The 22,357-nt window shown below is 37.5% G+C and overlaps 1 protein-coding gene across 3 annotated transcripts in view; it reads left to right on the plus strand.

Moving 5' to 3' along the window:
- PTPRB (protein tyrosine phosphatase receptor type B) overlaps positions 1–22,357 on the plus strand; it is a 110,917-nt gene that overhangs the window by 41,100 nt on the left and 47,460 nt on the right. For all 3 annotated transcript variants that reach the window (XM_032420392.1, XM_032420391.1, XM_032420393.1), the window contains 7 exons: positions 754–1,029; positions 1,911–2,168; positions 4,059–4,322; positions 6,094–6,363; positions 8,222–8,482; positions 13,044–13,310; positions 17,015–17,278. In XM_032420392.1, the coding sequence (XP_032276283.1) occupies positions 754–1,029; positions 1,911–2,168; positions 4,059–4,322; positions 6,094–6,363; positions 8,222–8,482; positions 13,044–13,310; positions 17,015–17,278 (1,860 nt within the window). The remainder of the gene's footprint in view (positions 1–753; positions 1,030–1,910; positions 2,169–4,058; positions 4,323–6,093; positions 6,364–8,221; positions 8,483–13,043; positions 13,311–17,014; positions 17,279–22,357) is intronic.

The raw sequence follows: 22,357 nt of genomic DNA on the forward strand, positions 1-22,357 counted from the left end.
CTAACCCAGGAACATGCTGCTCATCCTATTTCAAGTTCCACAATGAAGATTCAGTACATGGGAAATGGGAAATGGGACTCGTCAAACTCACCCATGAGAGTTGAAACTAAGTGAACATCTGGGTGCAGGACCAACCCCTTGCACCCTCTCTGGAGGCTTCAGCAGCTCCAAAATGTCCCGGAACTCAAGTTGAGAAAATCTAAGGACACAAGGAATCCCACCTGTTGGGAGAATTCATTCTGACGAGCAAACCTAGGCTAGGCTCATAATCAAGTCTCTATCTTTGGTGGTTTTCTGGTATTTAAAAACAACCTAAAGTTATGTGTTCTTAACCCCCCAAATCCACAACCTAAAAAAGGAAAAGTTCAGTACAAATTTCAAAATTATTTCTTAATATCTGTATTTTCTGTTGAGATTTTTGGTATTTATCCAGGCCTAGCCTGGATGTCTGTCAGTGTGTGAAAAGTGCTAAACTTGCAAGCCAACGAAAATATAACCTTACTTGGAATTCTAAGCTCAGAGCTGTCTTAACAAAAAAGTTTTATTAGAAAAAGAAGTTTATATGACTAGTAGCTAAGTGGATTTCTTTTTTAAATGAAATGGTAAGTTTAAAAGTGGAGTAAAATACCGATTTGTTTCACGGGCAGCAGGTTCTTAAAGTTTTTAAGGAAAATGAATCTGGGTTCCAGCAAACTAACATGTATTTGCAAAAGTCTTTAAGCCGTGTTCTCTTTTTGGATTTTTGCCTTGCAGATCCTTTACCTCCTGCTAAGTTTGAAGTCAGTAAAGAAAAGACTACTTCAACCAGCTTGCATGTTTGGTGGACTCCTTCTTCTGGAAAAGTCACGTGGTATGAGATGCAATTGTTTGACAATAACCAAAAGATACAGGAGACCCAAATTCAAGAAAGTACTTCATGGAATGAACATACATTTTTTAACCTCACTGCTGGTAATAAATACAATATTGCCATCACAGCTGTTTCTGGAGAGAAGCGTTCCCTTACAATTTATACCAATGGATCAACAGGTAAGACCTGCTTACAGATAGTTGAGTATTTAATCGTTTAGGCTCCTTTTGGAACTACATTAAAATTGAAGAGATAGAAGTAAGAATGCCCCCAGACCAAAGATGACAGATAGGTAAGTTGATAGACAGGTAGACAAATGTTATGCAGTACAGTGGGAAGACTAGACTAAAAGTAAGAAAATATGACTGTGCTGCTAGCTTGCTAGGTGATTTTGAACAAGTTCTGGGACTTCTCTGGGACTGGAATTTTCTCCAAAATGAAGTAGACGTTTCCTAATGGCCTTCCTAACTCAAATCTTAGGCAACAGCATTTTCTGCCTCCATTTCTGAGTTTGTGCCATAAAACTTACGTTTAAGCGTTTTCCTCCTTTGTATACTCTCCTCATAACATCAAGTCATGATGTTTCCTAAATATCCCTACATCTGGAACAAGTTTTTGCTTGCACCTACCCATCCCGATACCAATGACACACTTCACCTCCTTCCAGGAACTACTGTCCTTCTGGTCATGCTCTCTCCTCTCATTTCCTCTCCTGATTTATTGCTATAATTTGCTTTCTGTTTTTCATCTTCCATTGTTCTTCCCTTTATTGTCTCTTTGCTGCTCTGCCACATCATACTTCATGGGCAAAAATTACCTTAGTACCTATTAAGTGGGGGAGAGAGACAGGTAAACTATGATGTAGCTTTAGGCGTGGACTTTGAAAAGAGCATTAATTCAGAATCCAGTGAAATTTCAAGAGTGCTGTAGCCATTACTTATTACACAAATTAGATGTACAGAGAAGCATACATGAATGTGTGATTTCGAATTAAACATGTCTATGTCTCCTCTAAGGAAATTATAAATGACCCTTTGGAAAATGCATTTTCTTTTCCTAGTGCCATCCGCAGTGAAAGATATCAATATTTCAGCAAAAACCAATTCTCTCCTGCTTTCCTGGTCCCATGGCTCTGGGAATGTAGAAAGATACCAGCTACTGCTGATGGATAAAGACATCCTAGTTCATGGCAGTGTCGTGGACAAACATGCTACTTCGTTCAGTTTTCACGGACTGACACCTGGACACCTCTATAACCTTACCATTGTGACCGAGGCTGCAGGGCTGCAAAACCACAGATGGAAACCGGCCAGGACAAGTACGTTCCGCTAACTAGCTGAACAAAAATAAAGCTCACAGCAAGGAAATGTTTAATAACCATGGCTTATTAAATTATTTGAATAATGATAATATGAGACAAATTGAAATTTGCATGTTACAGAAGGCCCTTAAGATGTACCCACTTTTCTATTCAGAGAAAGAGGGACTCCCTTGTATTCTAAATTTTAGACCAGCCTGAAGTAGCGAAGTTAACCACTGATACAGTCTCAACTTATCTTTTTAGTATCCTGACCTCTTTGATAGGGATTCCTACTTCCTGCTCCCTTTTTTTTTTTTTTTTTAAGATTTTGTTTATTTATTTGACAGAGAGAGACACAGTGAGAGAGGGAACACAAGCAGGGGGAGTGGGAGAGGGAGAAGCAGGCTTCCCACCGAGCAGGGCGCCCGACGCGGGGCTCGATCCCAGGACCCCGGGATCACGACCTGAGCCGAAGGCAGATGCTTAACGACTGAGCCACCCAGGCGCCCCCCTACTTCCTTCTCTTAAATGAGCATCCACTGCCTTTGTGACATCACTCACAATGAGCCAGGATAACTTTTCTCAGTGCTAATCAAAGACCTGGTCCTGTGAAACAGCCATTTCTTAAACCCTGTACACAACAAAACATGTCCTGAGACCCAATACTACAGGAGTTGTTCTCATAGCCTAACATAGCTGGATAAATTAATCTGTGCTAAATTTCAATGAATAATTCATGTACACTTTCATTCATTCATTCATTCAGTATCTGTTGAGTATAAACTGTATGCTAGGCATTGTGGATATAACAGTGCCCAAGAAGGCCAAAGTCTTTGCCCTATGGAACTTAAATTCTAGTACATTCTAATGCTTCTGATGGGTCTAATGTGTTAATAAATTCCCTCTCTCAGTAAGCTATCTGATTTTAAGAGAAACTTTTAGGTATGTAGTGCCTTAGAAATTACTCTGGCGCAGGGGGCTCTTGGAGCTACAAGAGATTGATGGGAAAGATATTTGGGGGCACCTGTACATTTACATATCTTCACATCACACCTCAGAGATGTGTAGCTATTTCCAACAAAAATGTACCATATATGTTGGGGCGCCTGGATGGCTCAGATGATGGAGCATGCAACTCTTGATCTCAGGGTTGTGAGTTTAAGCCCCATGTTGGGTATAGAGATTGCTGAAAAATAAAATCTTTTTTTAAAAAGTACCTTACATCTGAAGAATTATTTATGTATAGCAAGAGCAAATTACACTTCTCACTGGCCTATGCAAAGCAGTATGCTGTGCCCATTTTTAAAATGAAGCATTAATTTTTATTTTGCTGTTAGTGAAGCCCAAAATTACAACATAGCCAAGAGGTAGAAAAAATATTCACTGAAGTGTCTTTCTTTTGTAATCATTTTCCTTTGATGAAATAATGACACAATTCTTGAGCTGTAACTTTATCATCATTTTATATGAAAAATAAAATATTTTTAGGATGCAAAATTTTGTGATGGCCAATGAGTTGACCAATCTATTTATTATGTACTTGCTATTATTAAATACATAAAGATGGGAAGAAATTAGGCAGATGACAGATTTCTTTGAGCTTTCCAAGACCTCATTTGCCAGTAAGGATCCCTAGGCTCAGTGAGATAGAGCTATCCAGGGTTGCCCATCTGACTAATGGCCAAGTCTGAGCCAGAATCCAGGCTCCTGACTCCCATGTTTATGCTCTTTCCACCGGCCAGATAGCCTTTCTTTGATTTTGCAGTATTCTTTTTGCTCGTGAAGTTGTTGTTTCCTTCTGAGCAGGGAGTGTGGCTTGCAGGGATTAAAATGCAGGTCAAAATTTGGCCATAATAAGACAGGTACAATATCCTGAGTTAAAGTGTCCTTTCCTTTCTCCCTATTTAGCCCCCATGGAAGTCTCAAATCTAAAGGTGACAAATGATGGCACTTTGACCTCTCTAAAAGTCAAGTGGCAAAGACCTTCTGGAAATGTGGATTCCTACAACATTACCCTCTTTCACCAAGGGACTATCAAAGAATCCAGAACATTAGCACCCCAAGTTACAGAAACCCAATTTAAAGACTTAATCCCTGGACGTCTTTATCAAGTTACCATCAGCTGTGTCTCTGGTGAATTGTCTGCTCAGAAGATGGCAGTGGGCAGAACAGGTGAGTGTCGGGCTCCAGAATATTCCTTGGTTGCCCAGATCATTCTCTGATCCATCAGAACAAAATAAGTGACAGGGAAGACTCCTTTTCCAATTTGGGAAATATGGTCTATATGACTGAGGGTGCCCATGGGCCAGGGCCCCGTATACAGACTGAAACAGAGGTTAATTGCATTCATCTGAGTTATTTAAGCAAATGTGTTTGGAGTGATTCCTGAATGATGTGCATAACTGGCTTTGCCCTGTGCTGTTTCATGTCACACCACTTAAGTAGTGTAAATGCATTAGCATTGATACTAATGAATAAAACATTTCTGACCAACTCTTATAGTGAGAGCCAGTTAGCACTTAAGCATGTTTTCCATGAATTATTTTATTAATTTATGTCATCAAATATTTATCCAGTGACTTCTTTATGTAAATTACTGTGCTATGATTTGGGAAGTTATTAAAATGTCAGGGTTCAGCAAACTACACCCTTTGCCAAATATGGCCTGTGAGCTGTATTTGTGTAGCCCCAAGCTAAGAGTGGTTTTCACATATTTAAAAGGTTTTTTTAAAAAGGAAAAAGAAAGACAAATATGAGACAGAGACCATATGTGGCCTGGAAAGCCTAAAATATTTACCTTGCCAACCATTGCTTTTAAGGAAGTTACATTTTAATCAGACAAATGTAGACTATACACACAAAAAATAAAAATGGTACACTTTAATAAGAGTCATCGCATTGGTGTTGCCATGTATCAGGCACTAACCAAACACTTTACACCCTTACCATGAGAGAGGTTCTGTTACTATCACCATTTTACAGATAATTCAGAGCTCAAATAACTTGTCCATAGTCATCCAGCCAGTGAATGGTGGGGATGGAATTTAAACCAGAGCATTTAATTCCAGAGTCCATTCTCTGTGCTGTTAGAGATTCTAAGTAAGAACCATATGGTCAGAAAACCAAGAGAAAATTCTTGTTCAGAAGATCAGTAAAGACTTCTCAGAGGAAATGGTCTTTAACTGGACCTAAAAGTTGTGAGGCTCTTGGCAAGCAGAGAGGGAAAAGAGGGAAGGGCATTTGAGGTCGAAGGAATAATATAAGCAAAGGCATGGAGGCAGAAGAGCCCAGGACACTTACAGGTCTTCAGAACACACAACTGGAGGCCAGCATGGGAGAGAGTGCAGAAGCAGGGAGGGCGGCTGCAGGGAGTAGTCAGAATTAAGACCAGAAGGATATGGGGTCTGATTTTGGAAAGCTACAAATGCCACAGCCAGGACTTGATATTTTATTCTGTAATTAATGGAGAGACCTTGCATGTTTTCAAGCAAAGGAATAATTGGACCAGAGCTATATTGCAAGAAGATTAATCTTGTCAGTTGGAAAAGGGAGGAATGTTTCATGATCACAACATGCGGTGTCTCTACCAAAAGACACCGCATCCATCGATGTCAACATCATTAGAAGCAACATCAATATTGTCTCTAGGGCTGGTGTGCAGCCAATAAAACACAGCGCTCATATTGTTAGGTTATTAACAGTGTTACAGAAGATTGCATTACTGATATATTACTAGATGATTTTAGCATACATTTCTTGAGTGTCGGATGCCTCCAACATTAGGAAAGAATACTCATTTGCAATCCACAAACATCAGGAGGGGATAGAAATGTTTTGAATTGCAGGTATTAGGTCTCTTATCTACTGTTGCCCATGAAAAGTGAATGAGTATCCTTACTTTTGGTTTTTAGAATCTCCTTTTTGACATCATTTCACCGTTTAGTTCCAGAGAAAGTTGGGAACCTGGAGGTAAACAGCAATGGTTCGATAAGGTCCCTAGTAGTGAGCTGGTCGCCCCCTGCTGGAGACTGGGAGCAGTATCGTATCCTACTCTTCAATGATTCTGTGGTGCTGCTCAACATCACCGTGGGAAAGGAGGAAACACACTATGCCATCGATGATGTGGGGCTCATACCGGGAAGACAGTATGAAGTAGAAGTCACTGTTGAGAGTGGAAATCTGAAGAATTCTAAGCGCTGCCAAGGCAGGACGGGTAAGCAAATACGAAGGTGTTAATGACTGCTAGAACTTTAACTTGGTCCCTCTCCCAAGTAACCCAGGTAGCTGTCAATGTCATGCCCACCCCCCCCCCACCCCCACCGTGTTCCCTGAATTTGAGATATTATGACTTTTAGACTGAATTAGTTTTGGTAATGTTTAATTTTGTCAAAATAGAACATTAAAATTGCTTCCAGTAGTAAGTCCATTATTTTATAAAAAGAAAGACATTTTAAGCACCAAAAGAATAGGAAGAAAACAATCGGAGAATCCTTCCCACAAAAGAAGACAACTGACAATTTTTTTGCCAGTGATCAGTGTTCGAGAACCATTGCCTTGACCTAATGTTGACTCGTGAGGGAATTTCATGTACCAAGGAAAGGTTATTAAAGGGAAGTGGAATATATTTGGATTTTAGGGTAGAGGAGAATGAGGATGTGGAGGCATGGGTTTGGGTATTCTTGCTGTCACCACTATACTGTAATTCCTTGGGCAAGTCACAACCCCTCTGAGTCTGTTTCCTCAACTTTCAAATAAGAGAATTGTCCTTCCAAGCTCAACATTTCTATGACATGGAATACTCCATACTTGGAGTGAAATTCAAATATCTTCTCTCTTAGTCTTGCCTGATGATAAGGAAATAACTACTTTGATTCACTGTTCTTCTTAGAAGACTGTCAAAGCAAAGGACCAAGACACCTCCTTAGCTTGCCAACTGGGTCTTCCAGTCGTATCTTCATTTTCCAAATATTAATATCCCTTGGATAATGATCAAAGACCTATATAAGCTTAAACCAAGCTACTTTTAGCATTTCACAGAACAAGCATCTATGTCCTCTCCAATATTTTATCTCACCGCCTCAAATAACTTGGAATGCTGTCAAGAAACCTAGGGGCTCTCAGCATGGTGGCATAATTATCAGGAAAACTTTTCTTAAACTGTACCTCTAGGTGAATAAGGTTAATTGAGGTAGGCTTTGATGTATCAATCCAATTCATTTCAATATATTAAAGAAGGAAGATACAGATTTAGGGACTCAGTTATAATGGAATTATAGAAAATTTCTTTGATGCAAAAATCAATATAATTTTATACACTTGGTTCTTCCATAGTTTTGTTTCCCTAGTGTTTTGTGGGACCAGTACTTTACTCTTGGCAATGTCTCCTAGAAATGTAATAAAACCTTTTAAAGAAATGGAAACAGTTTCCATTCTTTGGTTAATGGGAGTCTTTAATCAGATACTATTCTTGCTTGCCAGCTGTACTCTCCCTTTCATGGATACATTAGTGCCCATTTCTCAGAAATGAAGAGAAGCAGCACTTTGTCTTTCCAATCTGATGGAGTAAAAAAATACTCCTAACTTCATCTAAATAGTCAAATATGGACCTTTCTCAGTGGTTTTATGGATGACATGATTGAATTAAATATTTTCATATCATAGAATTCATATGAAGAAATAAACACTCAAGGTAATATGTGGTCAAAAATAAATGACCCAGGAAAGCATTTTCCAATAGTATTCTTTTGAATCCTCCTTTCTGGATAGGTTATATAAACAAAGTTTGGGGCGCCTGGCTGACTCAATTAGTGGAGCACACAACTCTTGATCTCAAGGTTGTGAGTTCAAGCCCCACACTGGGTGTAGAGATAACTTAAAAATAAAATCTTGAAAACACACACACACACACAGTTTTTGTGATTAGCTTTTTTTTTTCCTGAGAGCTCATACACTTTCAGAAAAGAAATGCTGAACTGGAATACTCCTGTGGTTGGAAGAGAACAACTCTCTAAGAAATACTCGAGTACTTCTGAATCAAATCAATGACACAGTCTCCATTGCTTTTTCCTTAGTCCCCCTGGCTGTCCTCCAGCTTCGTGTCAAACATGCCAATGAAACCTCACTGGGCGTCATGTGGCAGACTCCCATAGCAGAATGGGAGAAATACATCATTTCGCTAGCTGACAGAGACCTCTTACTCATCCACAAGTCGCTCCCCAAAGATGCCAAAGAATTCACTTTTACCGACCTGGTGCCTGGACGAAAATACATTGCTACAGTCACCAGTATTAGTGGAGACTTAAAAAATTCATCTTCAACTAAAGGAAGAACAGGTAATATTGTTTATAAATTTTAGACTTTAAAAAGTATCCTATCTACTGAATTGTTTAATATTTAATTTACAAGTGTTCACTGAATGCCTATTTTGTACTGGTCATTGTTTTATGAATGTTTTCTATTGTTTGTTTTCTATTATACTAATTGCAACTCTTTGCTAGTTGTTTTGTTTTGTTTTTAAATTTGTTTGGTTTTATTTTGAAATGGAAGCAGAGCAGAGAACAATTTTTCCAAGGAGTTTTGCTGCAAAGGAGAGCAGAGAAATAGGGCATCATCTGAAAGAAGAAGTATATTTGAAAGGAGGATTTTAAGGATAGAAGAAATAACAAGTTTCATGTTGATAGGAATGTTCTAGAAGAGAAAGGAATGATGATGTAAAGAGAGAGGAAGAATTGCTGCAGTTATTCTATGAGTAAGCAAGCTCTGGGATCTAGAGCACAAGTAAAGGAAATGGCTTTAGAAAGGAGCATGAGTAATTTAACTTTAGGGTCAGCTGGGGAAAAAAGAGTATTGGATGCATATGCCAGTAAGTAGATAGATGTAGTGGTGGGCAATTATCCTTTGATAACACTCTTCTTTTTCTCAGTGAAATAGGAAGCAAAATCATCAAAGACTCCCTTTTCCAATTTATATATATTGTTGTCCTGTATTTTATTTCTCTCTCCTTTTTTAACCCCACAAAAAATTACCACTTATCTTCTCATCTTTCCTTCCTGTATCTCACAAGTTCCATTTGGGATTATTTTCCTTCATTTTGGAGAACAGTCTTCAAATTTCTTTTCTTTTCTTTTCTTTTTTAAGATTTTACTTATTTATTTACTTGAGAGAGAGAGCAAGCATGAGTAGGGGAGGGGCAGAGGGAGAGGCAACCTGATGAGCAGGGAGCCCGATGTGGGGCTTGATCCCAGGACCCCGGGATCATGACCTGAGCCGAAGGCAGACGCTTAACCGACTGAGCCACCCAGGCGCCCCCAAATTTCTTTATTAGTGTTTTTAGGGACAAACTCTTTACACTTTTGTTTTTCTGTGTATGTCTTTATATAGCTCTCAATCTTGAAAGATATTTTCCCTGGGTTACCATTTTATGTTGGAAGTTACTTTCAAAAAAAAAAAAAGAGAGAGAGAGAGAGAAAGTTATTTTCTCTCAGCACATTGAAGATATTGTTGTAGTCTTTCTGGCAATTATTCTTGCTGTTGAAAAGTCAGGTGTCAGTTTAATTTCTACTTCTCTCTGGGTAATCTGTTTACTATGACTGTTTTTAAGATTTACTCTTTGCCTTTGGTGTTCTATTGTTTATAGTAATAACCTAGATATAGACTTCTTTATCTTGCTTGAGATCATGGTGATTTCTGTACTTGCAGACTAGTATCTTTCATCAATCCTGGAATTTCTCACCCATTAACTCTCTGATATTGCCTCTTACCTTTTCTCTAATCCCTCTCTATTCTCCTTCTGGTAGTCTAGAATTTATGTATATTTTTCATATTTTGCATGTATTTGCTTTCTGGGCTATAGTCTGAATAATTTCCTCAAGTCCTGTGTTTTAGTTCCTTAATTCTTTCTTCAGCTCTGTCCAATCTTTTTTAAATCCGTCCATTGAGTTTTAAGTTTTAATTGTTAATTTCTTCACTTTCAAACATTCTTTTTGGCTCTCTTTCCAAATCTGCTTTGTGCTCAGTTGCTCTTTAGTCATATTTCCATTATCCTCCTTTATTGCTATCAGTAAATAAACCATTTTTATTTTACCTTCTATGTCTAATAATTAAAATACCCAAAATCTTCAGGAGTTCAGTCCTGTTGTCTATTGAGTTTGCTGCCTTTTGCACATGGTGTTTTACTTCCTTAAATGTTTGTGATTTTTCACTGTAAAGTCATATACCTTGGAAACTTACTCTGTGGGAATTCTTTGAGTCCTTGTTTAAAGATGGGTTTTAGAAAGAATTTTCTTTTCATTTGATTCTTTGAGGTGCACAGGACTGCTATCAACCCAGACCTATTTTAATCTAAACTGTCAACCTGAGGTTTTTTGATCACCCAGGTTTTATGAATTTGGGTTGCAAACTCACTGAAACTGTTGTGAGGTTATGAATTCTCACCCAGTGCCAAGGAGGCTGGGGTGATATGAGAAGCAGAGAGGGAATATTTATTTCACTTACACTTAGAATGTAACCTTTCAGGATCCAATGTTATGCAGGGTCACCTATGAGGTTCTTTAGTTTGTGAAAGTCCTACACTTTACCTCCTATTTCATAGATCCAGCAAAGCTGTAAAATCAAAGCTTAAATTTATGTTTGAAAGATGCCCTCAAGATGAAAGTACGCTTCAGTGGACTGATTACCTATCACTTACTATCAAGTCTTTGAGAATTCCTTACATTCTTGACAACTCATTCATACATCTACATTTTTATATTTTATCCAACACATGTAGTTGTGTTTATTGGGGGTATGCTGCCCACTATACTGCAGGAATTGGAAGTCCAAGGCACTCTTTTAGTCTTAAGATCATTTTCATCATTCCCCACATTCACATTGCTGGGTCATATGGTAAGTGTATTTTTAACTTTGTAAGAAACTACCAAACTGTTTTCCAGAATGGTTGTAAAATGTTACTTTCTCACCAGGAATATATGAGATTTCCAGTTCCTCCATAATCTCAACAGCACTTGGTATTACAAGGTTTTTTTTTTTTAACCATTCTAATAAGCATGTAGTGGTATCTCATGTGGTTTTAATTTGCCTTTCCCTAGTTCCTAATGGTTTTGAGCATCTTTTCATATGCTTATTTACCTTTCCTTTATCCTCTTTGGGGAAGAACATATTTTCAAATATTTGTTCATTTTTTGATGGGGTTATTTGTTTTTTATCATTGAATTTTGAGAATTCCTTATATTCCAGATATTAGTCCATTGTCAGAAATGTGGGTTGAAATGGTTTCTCTCAGACTGTGGTTTGTCTTTTGATTAATTTATTAGTATATTTCGCAGAACACAAGTTTTTTATTTTGGTGTCCAATTTATCTTTTTTTTTCTCTCGTGAACCATGCTTTTGGTGTCATATTGAAGAAATCTCTGCCTTACACAAAATCACAAAGATTTTCCCCTAGAATTTTTATAGTTTTGGGTTTTCAATTGAGGTGCATAATCCATCTTGAGTTCATTTTTATATGTGTATGAGATTTGGGTTAAGGTTTATTTCCTTGCTTATGGACATCTAATAATTCCAGCCCTTTTGTTGAAAAAACTATTCTTCCTCCACCCAACTGCCCTCACATCTCTGTAAAAAATCAATTGACTCTATATGTGTTAGTCTATTTCTGGACTCTCATTTCTGCTCCATCGATGTGTGTGTCTATCTTTTTGCCAGTATCACATTGCCTTCATTATTGTAGCTTTCTAGTAAGTCTTGAGATCAGATGATGTTACTCCTCCAACTTTGTTCTTCTTTTTCAAAATTATTTGGCATATTAATTCCTTTGCTTTCCATATGAAATTTAGAATGAGAATTGAATCTTCTGATTCCTGTACAGTAGTATTTTTTAATGAGTGTATTTGTATCTTAATCCAAAAGTCAACAAATTCTAAGAAGGATTGTGCCAAGGTCCCAATCCTTTTAATTACCATAATTCAGGGAAGAGGCACAAAGAAGATATATGTTGATCAAACACCAGCTTCAAGATCTGTGTAAGAGATTTTTTTTAATGGGTAGGTTAGAAATCACAATAGTTGCTAATTAGGAAAAGGACACAAGCTCACAGGTTAGATCAGGCTTTGGACTCCTAGATGACTGTTTGTTAGCACTCTGATAATAGGCTAAATTACTTACATTGTGTGGTCTTTGGTTTCCTCCTCAGTAAAGAGAACAATGAAATCAAATTTATAGAGTTTTGAATGAGTATCAAATAATATAATAATAATATATATATAATAATATAATATAATTTCTAAAAACTGGCACAAAGCAGGCACTCAGTAGTTATCACTACTAGTTGTTGTGGTTATCATTATTATTATTATTATTATTATTACTATTCTTATATGATGTAATTCATACTACTGTAACATTTTCATGTATAATAATAATGGTGCTCTTGAGAATGTGCCAGTAAAGAATTAACCAGTTTTCTAAACTACAACCTAATCATCAGGTGGAAGGGATTTCCCAATACCACCCCCTAACAACCATCAGCTCAGGTAGATAATGTGGCTCTCAGTTTTCATGGGATAAGGACAGATAAAATCACATAAAGTAAGCAATATTCAAAAACAACATTCTTTCATTATTGAAAATGTAAATTCAAAACTACTTAATAGGTATGCATCATCTCATCCATGGATCTGAAGTAATTTTGATTTCCCATATAAGCAGCTTCTGTATGGGAGTAGTTTGCCATATGCCACAGGAAATAGAGCTGAGAGTCTATAGCAAAAAAATATAGATATATTTTTAGCATTTTTAAGACTGTCTCCGTTTTTGACTCATTTTGTTACACTTCCTCAGGGTGACTAAATGTCATCTGTTTTTTTTTTCTTCTTCTCTTTGTCTTCCATGTTCTAGTGCCTGCCCAAGTGACTGGCTTGTATGTGGCCAACCAAGGAACAACCAGCAGTCTGTTTACTAACTGGACCCAGGCCCTGGGAGACATAGAATTCTACCAAGTCTTACTGATCCATGAAAACGTGGTCATCAAAAATGAAAGTGTCTCCAGTGAGACCAGCAGATACAGCTTTCACTCCCTCAAATCAGGCAGCCTCTATTCTGTGGTGGTAACAACAGTGAGCGGCGGGATCTCATCCCGACAAGTGGTGGTGGAGGGAAGGACAGGTAAGAAGAGCACAGGGAAACTGCAGAGTATATTCTAGGATGTTTTGAAACACCCGAAAAACAGATCCATTTTTGACTTTCCTAGAAGCCAGGTTTCAATACCAACCATCCATACATGTTGCTCTCCTAACAATGGAAATTGGGGGGTGGGTGAGGGTAGGCAAGAATGAATTCTAAATTTTCTAAAATCTCCCCTAAAGGTGTCAGAACTTCTAGAAAAACCTTTGTAGTAACATAATGGTCATTTGATGCCTAAGCTTATCCCCTCATTCAGTTGATGATTTCCTTAATGTTTATGTCCCAGTTAAGATAAACAAGTAATGAGACTTTTAAAAAAAAGTATATTCCACTCTCTTTCATATTCTTGTTTCAAGACATAGTAAGGAAATGATCTCCAACTTCTATGGTGCAAAGTGGAGTTAATAAAATTCCCAAATCACATATGTTTTCATAAGCAACATTAAACAAGTGCTTAATACTATAACCACCTAAACAATGTTTCCTGACCTTGGAGAGATCATAGTCAAATAGGGCAAAGAGCTAAGTCAACAAACAAGTGGCATATGATCATCTGTGCCAGACAGGGCTGGCACCAAAAAAGGAAATACAATTTTCTACACAAGACCAAGAAAGAATATAAATAAACAGTATAAAATTTATGTTCCAGTTTCTTAGAAAGAAAAAATTAAAGACATTGAGTGGAAGCTTTGATAATTATTAATGAACTCAGAATCAGGTCAGTGAATTTGCCTACTTAATTCTATATGATTATAAGTTGGATTTCAGGCTCCTCCTTCTGTATTTCTGAAGCTGGGATTCTGAGTATCAGCTGCAGGCATCATAGATATGTCCCTTTTTAAAAATCATGAATCTTATCTACTTAATAAACCCAAGGAACATGAACTTCATTAGCTCTCCCAGAAATGCAACTAAGTCATTGAAAAGATATTTCATAGTTTTGATAGAAATTCACTGATATGTGCCATTTTTCTCATTCTGTGGCAGCTGATATTACCTACATTCTTCTTCCCCATACCTTCCTTCTTCTCTTTTAGTACTTCTTGGCACCAGCCGTTGGTGTAGCATAATCGGGGGTGGGGGACTGAAAAGCTTAGCTTGGGAATGAATCAGGAGGCCCAGATTCTGGTCCTACCTCTGCCATTAACTTATATCTTGAAGCCTCCAGTTTCTAATCCATCCCCACTAACTTACTCCAATTTATCCCTGTCGGAGTAGGGAAGGAGAAATAAGAAAGCTGAGGAGAGGGCTGGGAAGGGCCTTGCACCCATTTCTCAGCAAGTTGCAGTTGTATTAGTCAGATCAGACTGACTTATTTCCTGCTTACACAACTGGACAACGTGGGGATTCCTGATTAGACAGCTCTATGGGTTGGTTCTTTCCCAAGCAGTAACTCAGGGATCCAGGCTCCTACCATCTGTGGCTCTTCCTTCCCCTAGGTCCTCAGAACTCTGTCCATTTCCCCAGAGAATAGAGATCATTGGGTGGGGGAAGATGACCAGACCAGCAAGTAGACACGTCACTTCCCCCCATGTTCCATTGGCTGGAACACAGTTAAATGGCTACATTTCACGGCAGGGGAGACTGGGAAATATAGCCTAGCTGTGTGTCCAAGAGGAAAAGGAAATAGTTTGCTTAACAACTAGTCAGATTCTGCCACACAAGTTAATTCCCAAATTTTAAAATACGTCTAGGGCTTTCCAACTTACTATGATATGCTGGCATAGTTTGGCACCTGATACCACTTGAAATGAGTGGGGCTTTGTTTTTATGCCTCTGTTTTAATTGTAGCAGAGGTATCAGTATTTGACCCACAGTATATAACAGAAGTATGCAAAAACAAGACAAGAAATTCTTTGAAGAATGATCATAAGGTTTTGAGGAGAGGGCAAAATATGAATAAATATAAGCACGAGTTATTTTACTCAAACACATTAAGAGTGCAGGGGGGAAATGGGATACTACTAGAGAAACATAATAACTAGCAATTTTGAAACATGCCTAGGTTAGTAAATTTTATATGTGGTAGATTGTGAAACATTCAATGACTAAAGCCTTGATAATCATTGTCATCTACTCAAATTGCTGAAATGTTGGTCAGTGCTGAAATAATTGAAAGGTTTTGAAAGGTTTTCTCATTTACTTCTATTTCCACAGAGTTGAAACATATAAATAAACCTGCCTAGCCTAGAGAAGGTGGCAAAATATTCAAAGTTAAAGATATCAGATACGCTTAACAAATCTAGTTCCAACCTGAGAAAATGCTGGTTCTAAAGGAAAAACAAATTTTAGATCTGGTTTTTTTTGTAAACATGAATTTATATTTTTGACAAAACATTTGATAATTGTATCTTTTGTAATAAAATGTTAGTAGTTGCAAATATTTCTAGAAGTTTTGAAAAACAAGCATAATTCTTTTGAGAGCAACCAAGGGATGTACAGCTTGTTAAATAAAGGGAAAGGAAGGAGGAAGAGAGGGAGGAAGACATCAATATAGAAATATTATGGCTAAAATGTTCAACTTTATGTGTAGGAAACGTTCATATACATGGAACAGCATTAGCAGAGCTGTTCAGTATGGTGCTTTTATAATTTTTGGTGATGGACAAGTGCTTGTAAGTGCAAAGAAGACTTGGAGGCTTAAATCACAAAGTTGGAGCATATTAGATTAGGAGGATTCTCAAAGGTCATCTAGCTGGATCCTGTCCATTGTACGTGATATAGTGATAGTGACAATTATATGAAAATATTTAGCTGCAGTAGTGAACCAATGATGAAAACAGTAGTGCAGTTCACATACAGTACAGGATTTTATTCTGTTATTTACTATGGGCAGTACTAGTTACTATACACTTATTTCTGATACGTGTATAACTACTGTTCAATACCACAATGATTAATTTGCATACTGCATCTAGCCAAGAGGCTCCTTGAAGGCATCCACATCTTTTCCATTTTTGTATATGTGGCAAATGGTAGGTTCTCAATAAACGTTTGTGGCGCTAAACCCCAATTAAAATAAGCAAACGATAATGGCCATTATCACCGCAGTAGCTCTTTATGCCTACTGTTGGGTCAATCTCCAGATTTGTTGTTTTCAGGATAGGCTTTTAGGTTTATTTCTTGCCACTAGAGGGCAGGAAATGCTTTATAAAGGGTAGATGCAACACCTCTCCTCCTGTTCGTTATTAGACTCCCCAGGAATAAATAACTTCATCACAGGAAGATCAAAGCTATCCCAAAGTCTAAGCTCTTTAGAAAAGGTATGGCATTCTTCATCTTTCCCTTCAAACGTCTTTGCTTATTGATGAGTTTGGTTCGAACGGATTCATTTGGATTGTTATGTTTGTTCCTTTTCCTACAGAGGGAACCTTCTGACACATGCACATAAAAATGCCTCCACTTAAAATACTTTGCAAACAGCAACACTATAAAAATGCAGTAGTGGCGTCCTTATATTTATGAGGCACCCAAAAGACCTCCTTGCATTTTTATTTGGGTTAGCCTTGCTGATCCAAGAACACTCAGCTTCCAGAAGCTAAGGTGAAATCCTCACACGTCTTTGACCTCTTAGGTAATCAGATGAGATTTCCTGAGTGCACACTGTTTTTGCTGACCGCGGTAGATGACTCCAGACTTTTGACTGTACTTTCTTTTTTAAATTTTCTCCGCCTTTTCAATCCCAGTCCCTTCCAGTGTGAGCGGGGTGACGGTAAACAATTCTGGTCGCAATGACTACCTGAGCATTTCCTGGCTGCCGGCTCCTGGAGACGTGGATAACTATGTGGTGACACTCTCTCATGGCAGCAGGGTCGTTCAGTCCCTCGTTATTGCCAAGTCTGTCAGCGAATGTTCCTTCAGCTCCCTTACTCCGGGCCGCCTCTACAATGTGACCATAACTACGAGGAGCGGCAAGTATGAAAACCATTCCTTCAGCCAGGAGCGAACAGGTAAGGCTCTAAGGAGAGCCAGGCTCTGTAAGAAGTGGCTAGCTAGGGGCGCCTGGCGGGCTTAGTCAGTTAAGCGTCTGCCTTGGGCTCACGTCATGATCCCAGGGTCCTGGGATCCCTGTTCAGCGGAGAGCCTGCTTCTCCCTCTTCCTCCGCCTGCCACTCCCCCTGCTTGTGCTCTCTCTCTCTCTCTTTCTCTCTGTCAAATAAATCAATAAAATCTTAAAAAAAGAAAGAAAGAAAAAAGAAGTGGCTGGCTATGTGGCTCAAGGCATCAGATCTGCAACATTTCTGTAATGATAGGATTAAAGGCTGTTGAGATCACAGAATTGTGAGTCTTCAAGTTTTGGCCCTAGAAAATCCTTATGTGAGCAGATGTTTCCTTTAAAGTAAGATGAACACTACTTTCATGGCTAGAATTCATATTATATTCAAACATAGTAACAAGTGTTTTCTGTTCAGGGAGTACTTTTTGGTTGCTAGACACTGACTTTATGTATAACTAACTTAATTCTTGCAATTTCCTTATGGAGGTCATTGTCATTATTCCCACTTTGCAGATCAAGAAATCAAGGTTCGGGGAGGTTAAATAACTTGCTCAACTGTTTAACTAGCTAAACAGCCAGTGTGTTTCTGTATTTAAACCCAGTTCTGAATGGGTCCACAGCTTACGAAATTCTCTGTCCAAAATCCTTCCTGAAATGTCTATTTGGTCAAAGTCCACTGTTCATTCTTTTTCACACAAGGTGAAAATGTGAACCTTTATTGTTCTGGGACCAGAAGCAAAATCTTAGCAAAGGCAATGAATGTCAGGTCTTCGATGTTCTGGAAAGAATTAAATTTAAATGGCTACCATTTTCCCAATGTACTTAACGCTTTTGGGGTTTACATCTAAGATTTCTGCTTAAGGTTGACATTAATATTTTGTCAAGCCTTTCCTGCTGAGCTATGGGTTGATACTTGCATTTAAAAATGTCAGGGTTCTTTTGACAAGGGAGTCAAGCCTACTCAACGTAGAAAAGACAGTCTCTTCAATAAATGTACTGAGATAATTGGATGCGCGCATATAAAAGAATTAAACTGGATCCCTATCTTACACCAGTCACAAAAATTAACTCAAAATGAATTAAATTCATTTGTTTACGAAACAAATTAAAGTTTAATGTAAGACCTGAAAATATGGAACTCCTAGAAGAAAACATAGGAAGAAAGCTTTTTGACATGGGTCTTGGTGGTGATTTTTTGGATATGACACATAAAGCATAAGCAAAAAATCAAAGACAAACAACTGAGACTACATCAAACTAAAAAGATTCTGCACAGGAAAAGAAACCATCAGCAAAGTGAAAAAACAACTTATGGAATGGGAAAATATATTTGCAAACCATATATCTGATAATGGGTTAATATCTAAAACACAAAGAACTCATACAATTCAATAGCAAAAAAGTAAATAACCCTATTAAAAAATAGGTAAAGGACCTGAAGAGTCATTTCTCCAAAGAAGATATACAAAAGGCCAACATGTACATGAAAAGATGGTCAACATCACTAGTCATTAGGAAAATGCAAATTAAAACCACAATGTGATATTTCCTCTTGCATGTTAGAATGGCAAGCATCAAAAGACAAGAGATAACAAATGCTGGCATGGACATGGAGAAAAGGCAACCCTTGTGCACTCTTGGGGGTGTAAATTGGTATAGCTACTATGGAAAACAGTATGGAAGATCGTCAAAAAATTAAAAACTACCACAAGATCCAAACATTCCACTTCTGGGAATATATCCAAAGGAAACAAAAATCACTAGCTCAAAAAGATATCTGCACCCTGTGTTCATAGCAGCATTATTTACAGTAGCCAAGACATGGAAACAATCTAAGTGTCCATCCATGGATGAATGGATAAAGAAGGTGTGGTATATCTATGCAATGGAATAGTATTCAGGCATAAAAATGAGGAAATCCTACCCTTTGCTGCAATGTGGATGGATCTTAAAGGCATTATGCTAAGTGAAATAAGTCAAAAAGAAAAGACAAATACTCTATGACCTGACTTACATGTAGGATCTAAAACTAAAGCAAAAGCAAACTCATAGAAAAAGGCAGAGGCAGAGAGTGGGGGAAGGAGGACCTGGAGGAAGATGGTCAACAGGTACAAAGTTCCAGTTATAAGATAAATAAGTGCTAGGGATGTAATGTGCCCCATGATGACTATAGCTAACATGCTGTGTGATATATAAGAAAGTTGTTAAGAGATTAAATCATAAGAGTTATCATCATAGTAAGAACATTTTTCTCCTCTTTTCTTCTTTCTCTTCTTTTTATTATATCTATATGAGCAGTTAGATGCTGGCTGAACCAATTGTGGCAATCATTTCATAATATATGTAAATGAAACCATCATGCTATATGCCTTAAATTTATATAGTGATATATGTCAATTACTTCTCAATAAAACTGGAAAAAATAATAACAAAAAAGAAATTAAAAGAAATACTGTAAAAAAAATGAATTTGTCAAATTCCCAAAACCAAAGTGTGTTCACACTCACCTAAACTGAAAATTTCGAAATCACTTTTGACACATGTTATCCTTTGCTAGGATCTGCTAATTGACCTCCCACAATAGTTTTCACTGATACGTCTTTATTTTGCTTTTCTTGCCAATAGCCTGAACAAAGGTTCTTATTACTTAAATTTATAATTGGTCTCCTACCTTGCTCCTCTATCCACTTAACTCCATCATGCTTAGTATTCACAGCTGTGTCATGTGTCCCTCTAAGTTCCCATTCATTTTTTTCTAGGAGTCATTTAGTATTCATTGCAGTCATTTACATCTCTCTCCCTGTGATTGCCTTGATGTCAGGAACCATACATTTTTTGTGTTTCTCTCAATACCTGGCCCATATAAGCACCCATAATTTTATTGTTGTTGCTGAATGCAAGAATTAGCCAATCATCTTCTGGACTCAAAGACCTTAAAAAATCTAAAACTATGAAAAGAATGTTATTTTTTCCATGAGGATCAGGACAATTGACATCATCCTATTACCTAGCACAGGATCTGGAATCCAATAGGCACTCAATAAATGTATAATGAATTAATAATCAGAAATCCCTTAGATCAGCAGTTTTTAGCTAGTGGATAGACATTAGGAATGTCATAACCCCCAAAACTGTCCATGAATTTGTTGCAGATAGGAAAGGTATGTGTGTTTCTTTAGGGAGTGAGTGGGTGGCTCTTACCAGATTCTCAAAGTTTCTATGACCTCAAAAATGTTAAGAACCACTGATTTACATTGCTACAGCATGCTAACACTGAAAGTGTCTGTAAATTGATCTAATCCCATCTCTTTTGGAGATAAAGTCCCAGAGAGAAACTTAGTTTTTCCAAGCTCACATGGCTGATCAGTAATCAACCTCAACCTAGTTCCGGTACTATTTCCATTACATCATGCTATCCCTGAAAGCACTGGTTGGGGATATAAAGAGCTATTCCCTACCCTCAAATGACTTAAAACCTAATTATACTGATAATCACAATAATGCCTGAGATCTGAAAAGTAGATTTCCATTTACGAAGCAGCCTCATGTCAGTGTCTTATGTTGATTAGCTTGGAACCTAAAAATCACCAGAATCAAAGGATATGTCATCCTGCTACCACTTGCTTCCCCTCCATGTCAACTCATGAATGTTTCCTATCCATCTGACCTTCATATTGCAGGCCTTTTGCTGAGATTGTTTTTAAATGCAAAAAAAAAAAGAAAAAGATCCTTTATTCAAAGCACCTTCTTGACTCTTTACCAACATGAACTTGGATTTGATGCATGACTAATCAAGGCAATCCATTGTCCCCGACAAATCAGTTTAACTATAGAGTTGTGTCTGAGATGCTGTCTTGGTGATTTTGGCTGATTGTGTCAAAGCCCTTTTCCTTTTCTAATGCTTTTGTTCTACATTTTGGGTGAAAATATCAATATTTCTAATTCTGTATCACATCATCTCATCGTGCAGCAAGACAGGTCTCACAAATTACCTCTAATTCCACCTGAAGAGCCCCTTATTGACTTAGCATGGTATGTAGCCTGGTTTTTCTTCCTGTAATAGTTGCTTTGTCTTCAATAAATTGCCTGGGTCATTGACTTTTCTTACTTAGCCCATGCATAAAAACTTCAGAATTTCTTTTCCTTTACTCTGTGATGAATAAGTTCTAGCTACATTGTAACTGGTTCAGGTAAATATCTTGAAGAAAGCATTCCTGACCTGGCTCCTTATCTGTGGTGAGCAATATTCTAATACAATAACTAACCAGTACACATATACTAACAGAAGTAATAAAATGCAACTTGTAGATGTGAGAAGCATCATGGAAAATATAGCTTAGATGCCAAAATACTGAAATTTCTGGGTCATTTCCTGCTTTGAGGGAGATTTGGACATGGGCTTTGTCCAATTGATTGATCAATTGATAGATTGGTTGAGAGAAAAACCAGAGGCGCACATTATTTATTTGTTTATATATTTATTGGGAGATCCTCAGGTGCACAAAATTGGATTAATCATAATTCTTGGTTCAAGAAACCATGTTTTGTCACTTTTATTTATTTTTAGGCTTCCATTTAATTAATCATTTTTAATAAGGTAATAGGCACAGGCGAAACCACTACCCAAAATAAAAGCTAGAATCTTGACAGTAATCTGTATCAAATCATGTGGTTCCCACCTCGCTGATTCATCCCAAGGTAACCATCATCTTGACTCCTCTTTTCATCTCTCTTCTTGCCTTTCACCTTGCATAGTTTTAGTATTTATGTAGTCCTAAAATTATGGGTTTAAAAAATTTTAGTTGTTCTAACATTATTTTTGAAAAGGTTATTTTATGTAGTATGTAATCTCCTGAGACTTAGTTTTTCACTTAATATTATATTGATAAGATTTACTTATATTTTGTGTTTTGATGTTAAAGGCAAAAATGCATATTTTTGCATTTTGAGTTAAATAGAAATTAATTATGACTGCTATATAATCTCACTGTCTATATATACCAGTCCATTCATCTACTCTCCCGTGGTTGGG

The sequence above is a fragment of the Phoca vitulina genome, unplaced genomic scaffold (genome assembly GCF_004348235.1).
Source record: "Phoca vitulina isolate PV1807 unplaced genomic scaffold, GSC_HSeal_1.0 scaffold23, whole genome shotgun sequence".
Lineage (NCBI taxonomy): Eukaryota > Metazoa > Chordata > Mammalia > Carnivora > Phocidae > Phoca > Phoca vitulina.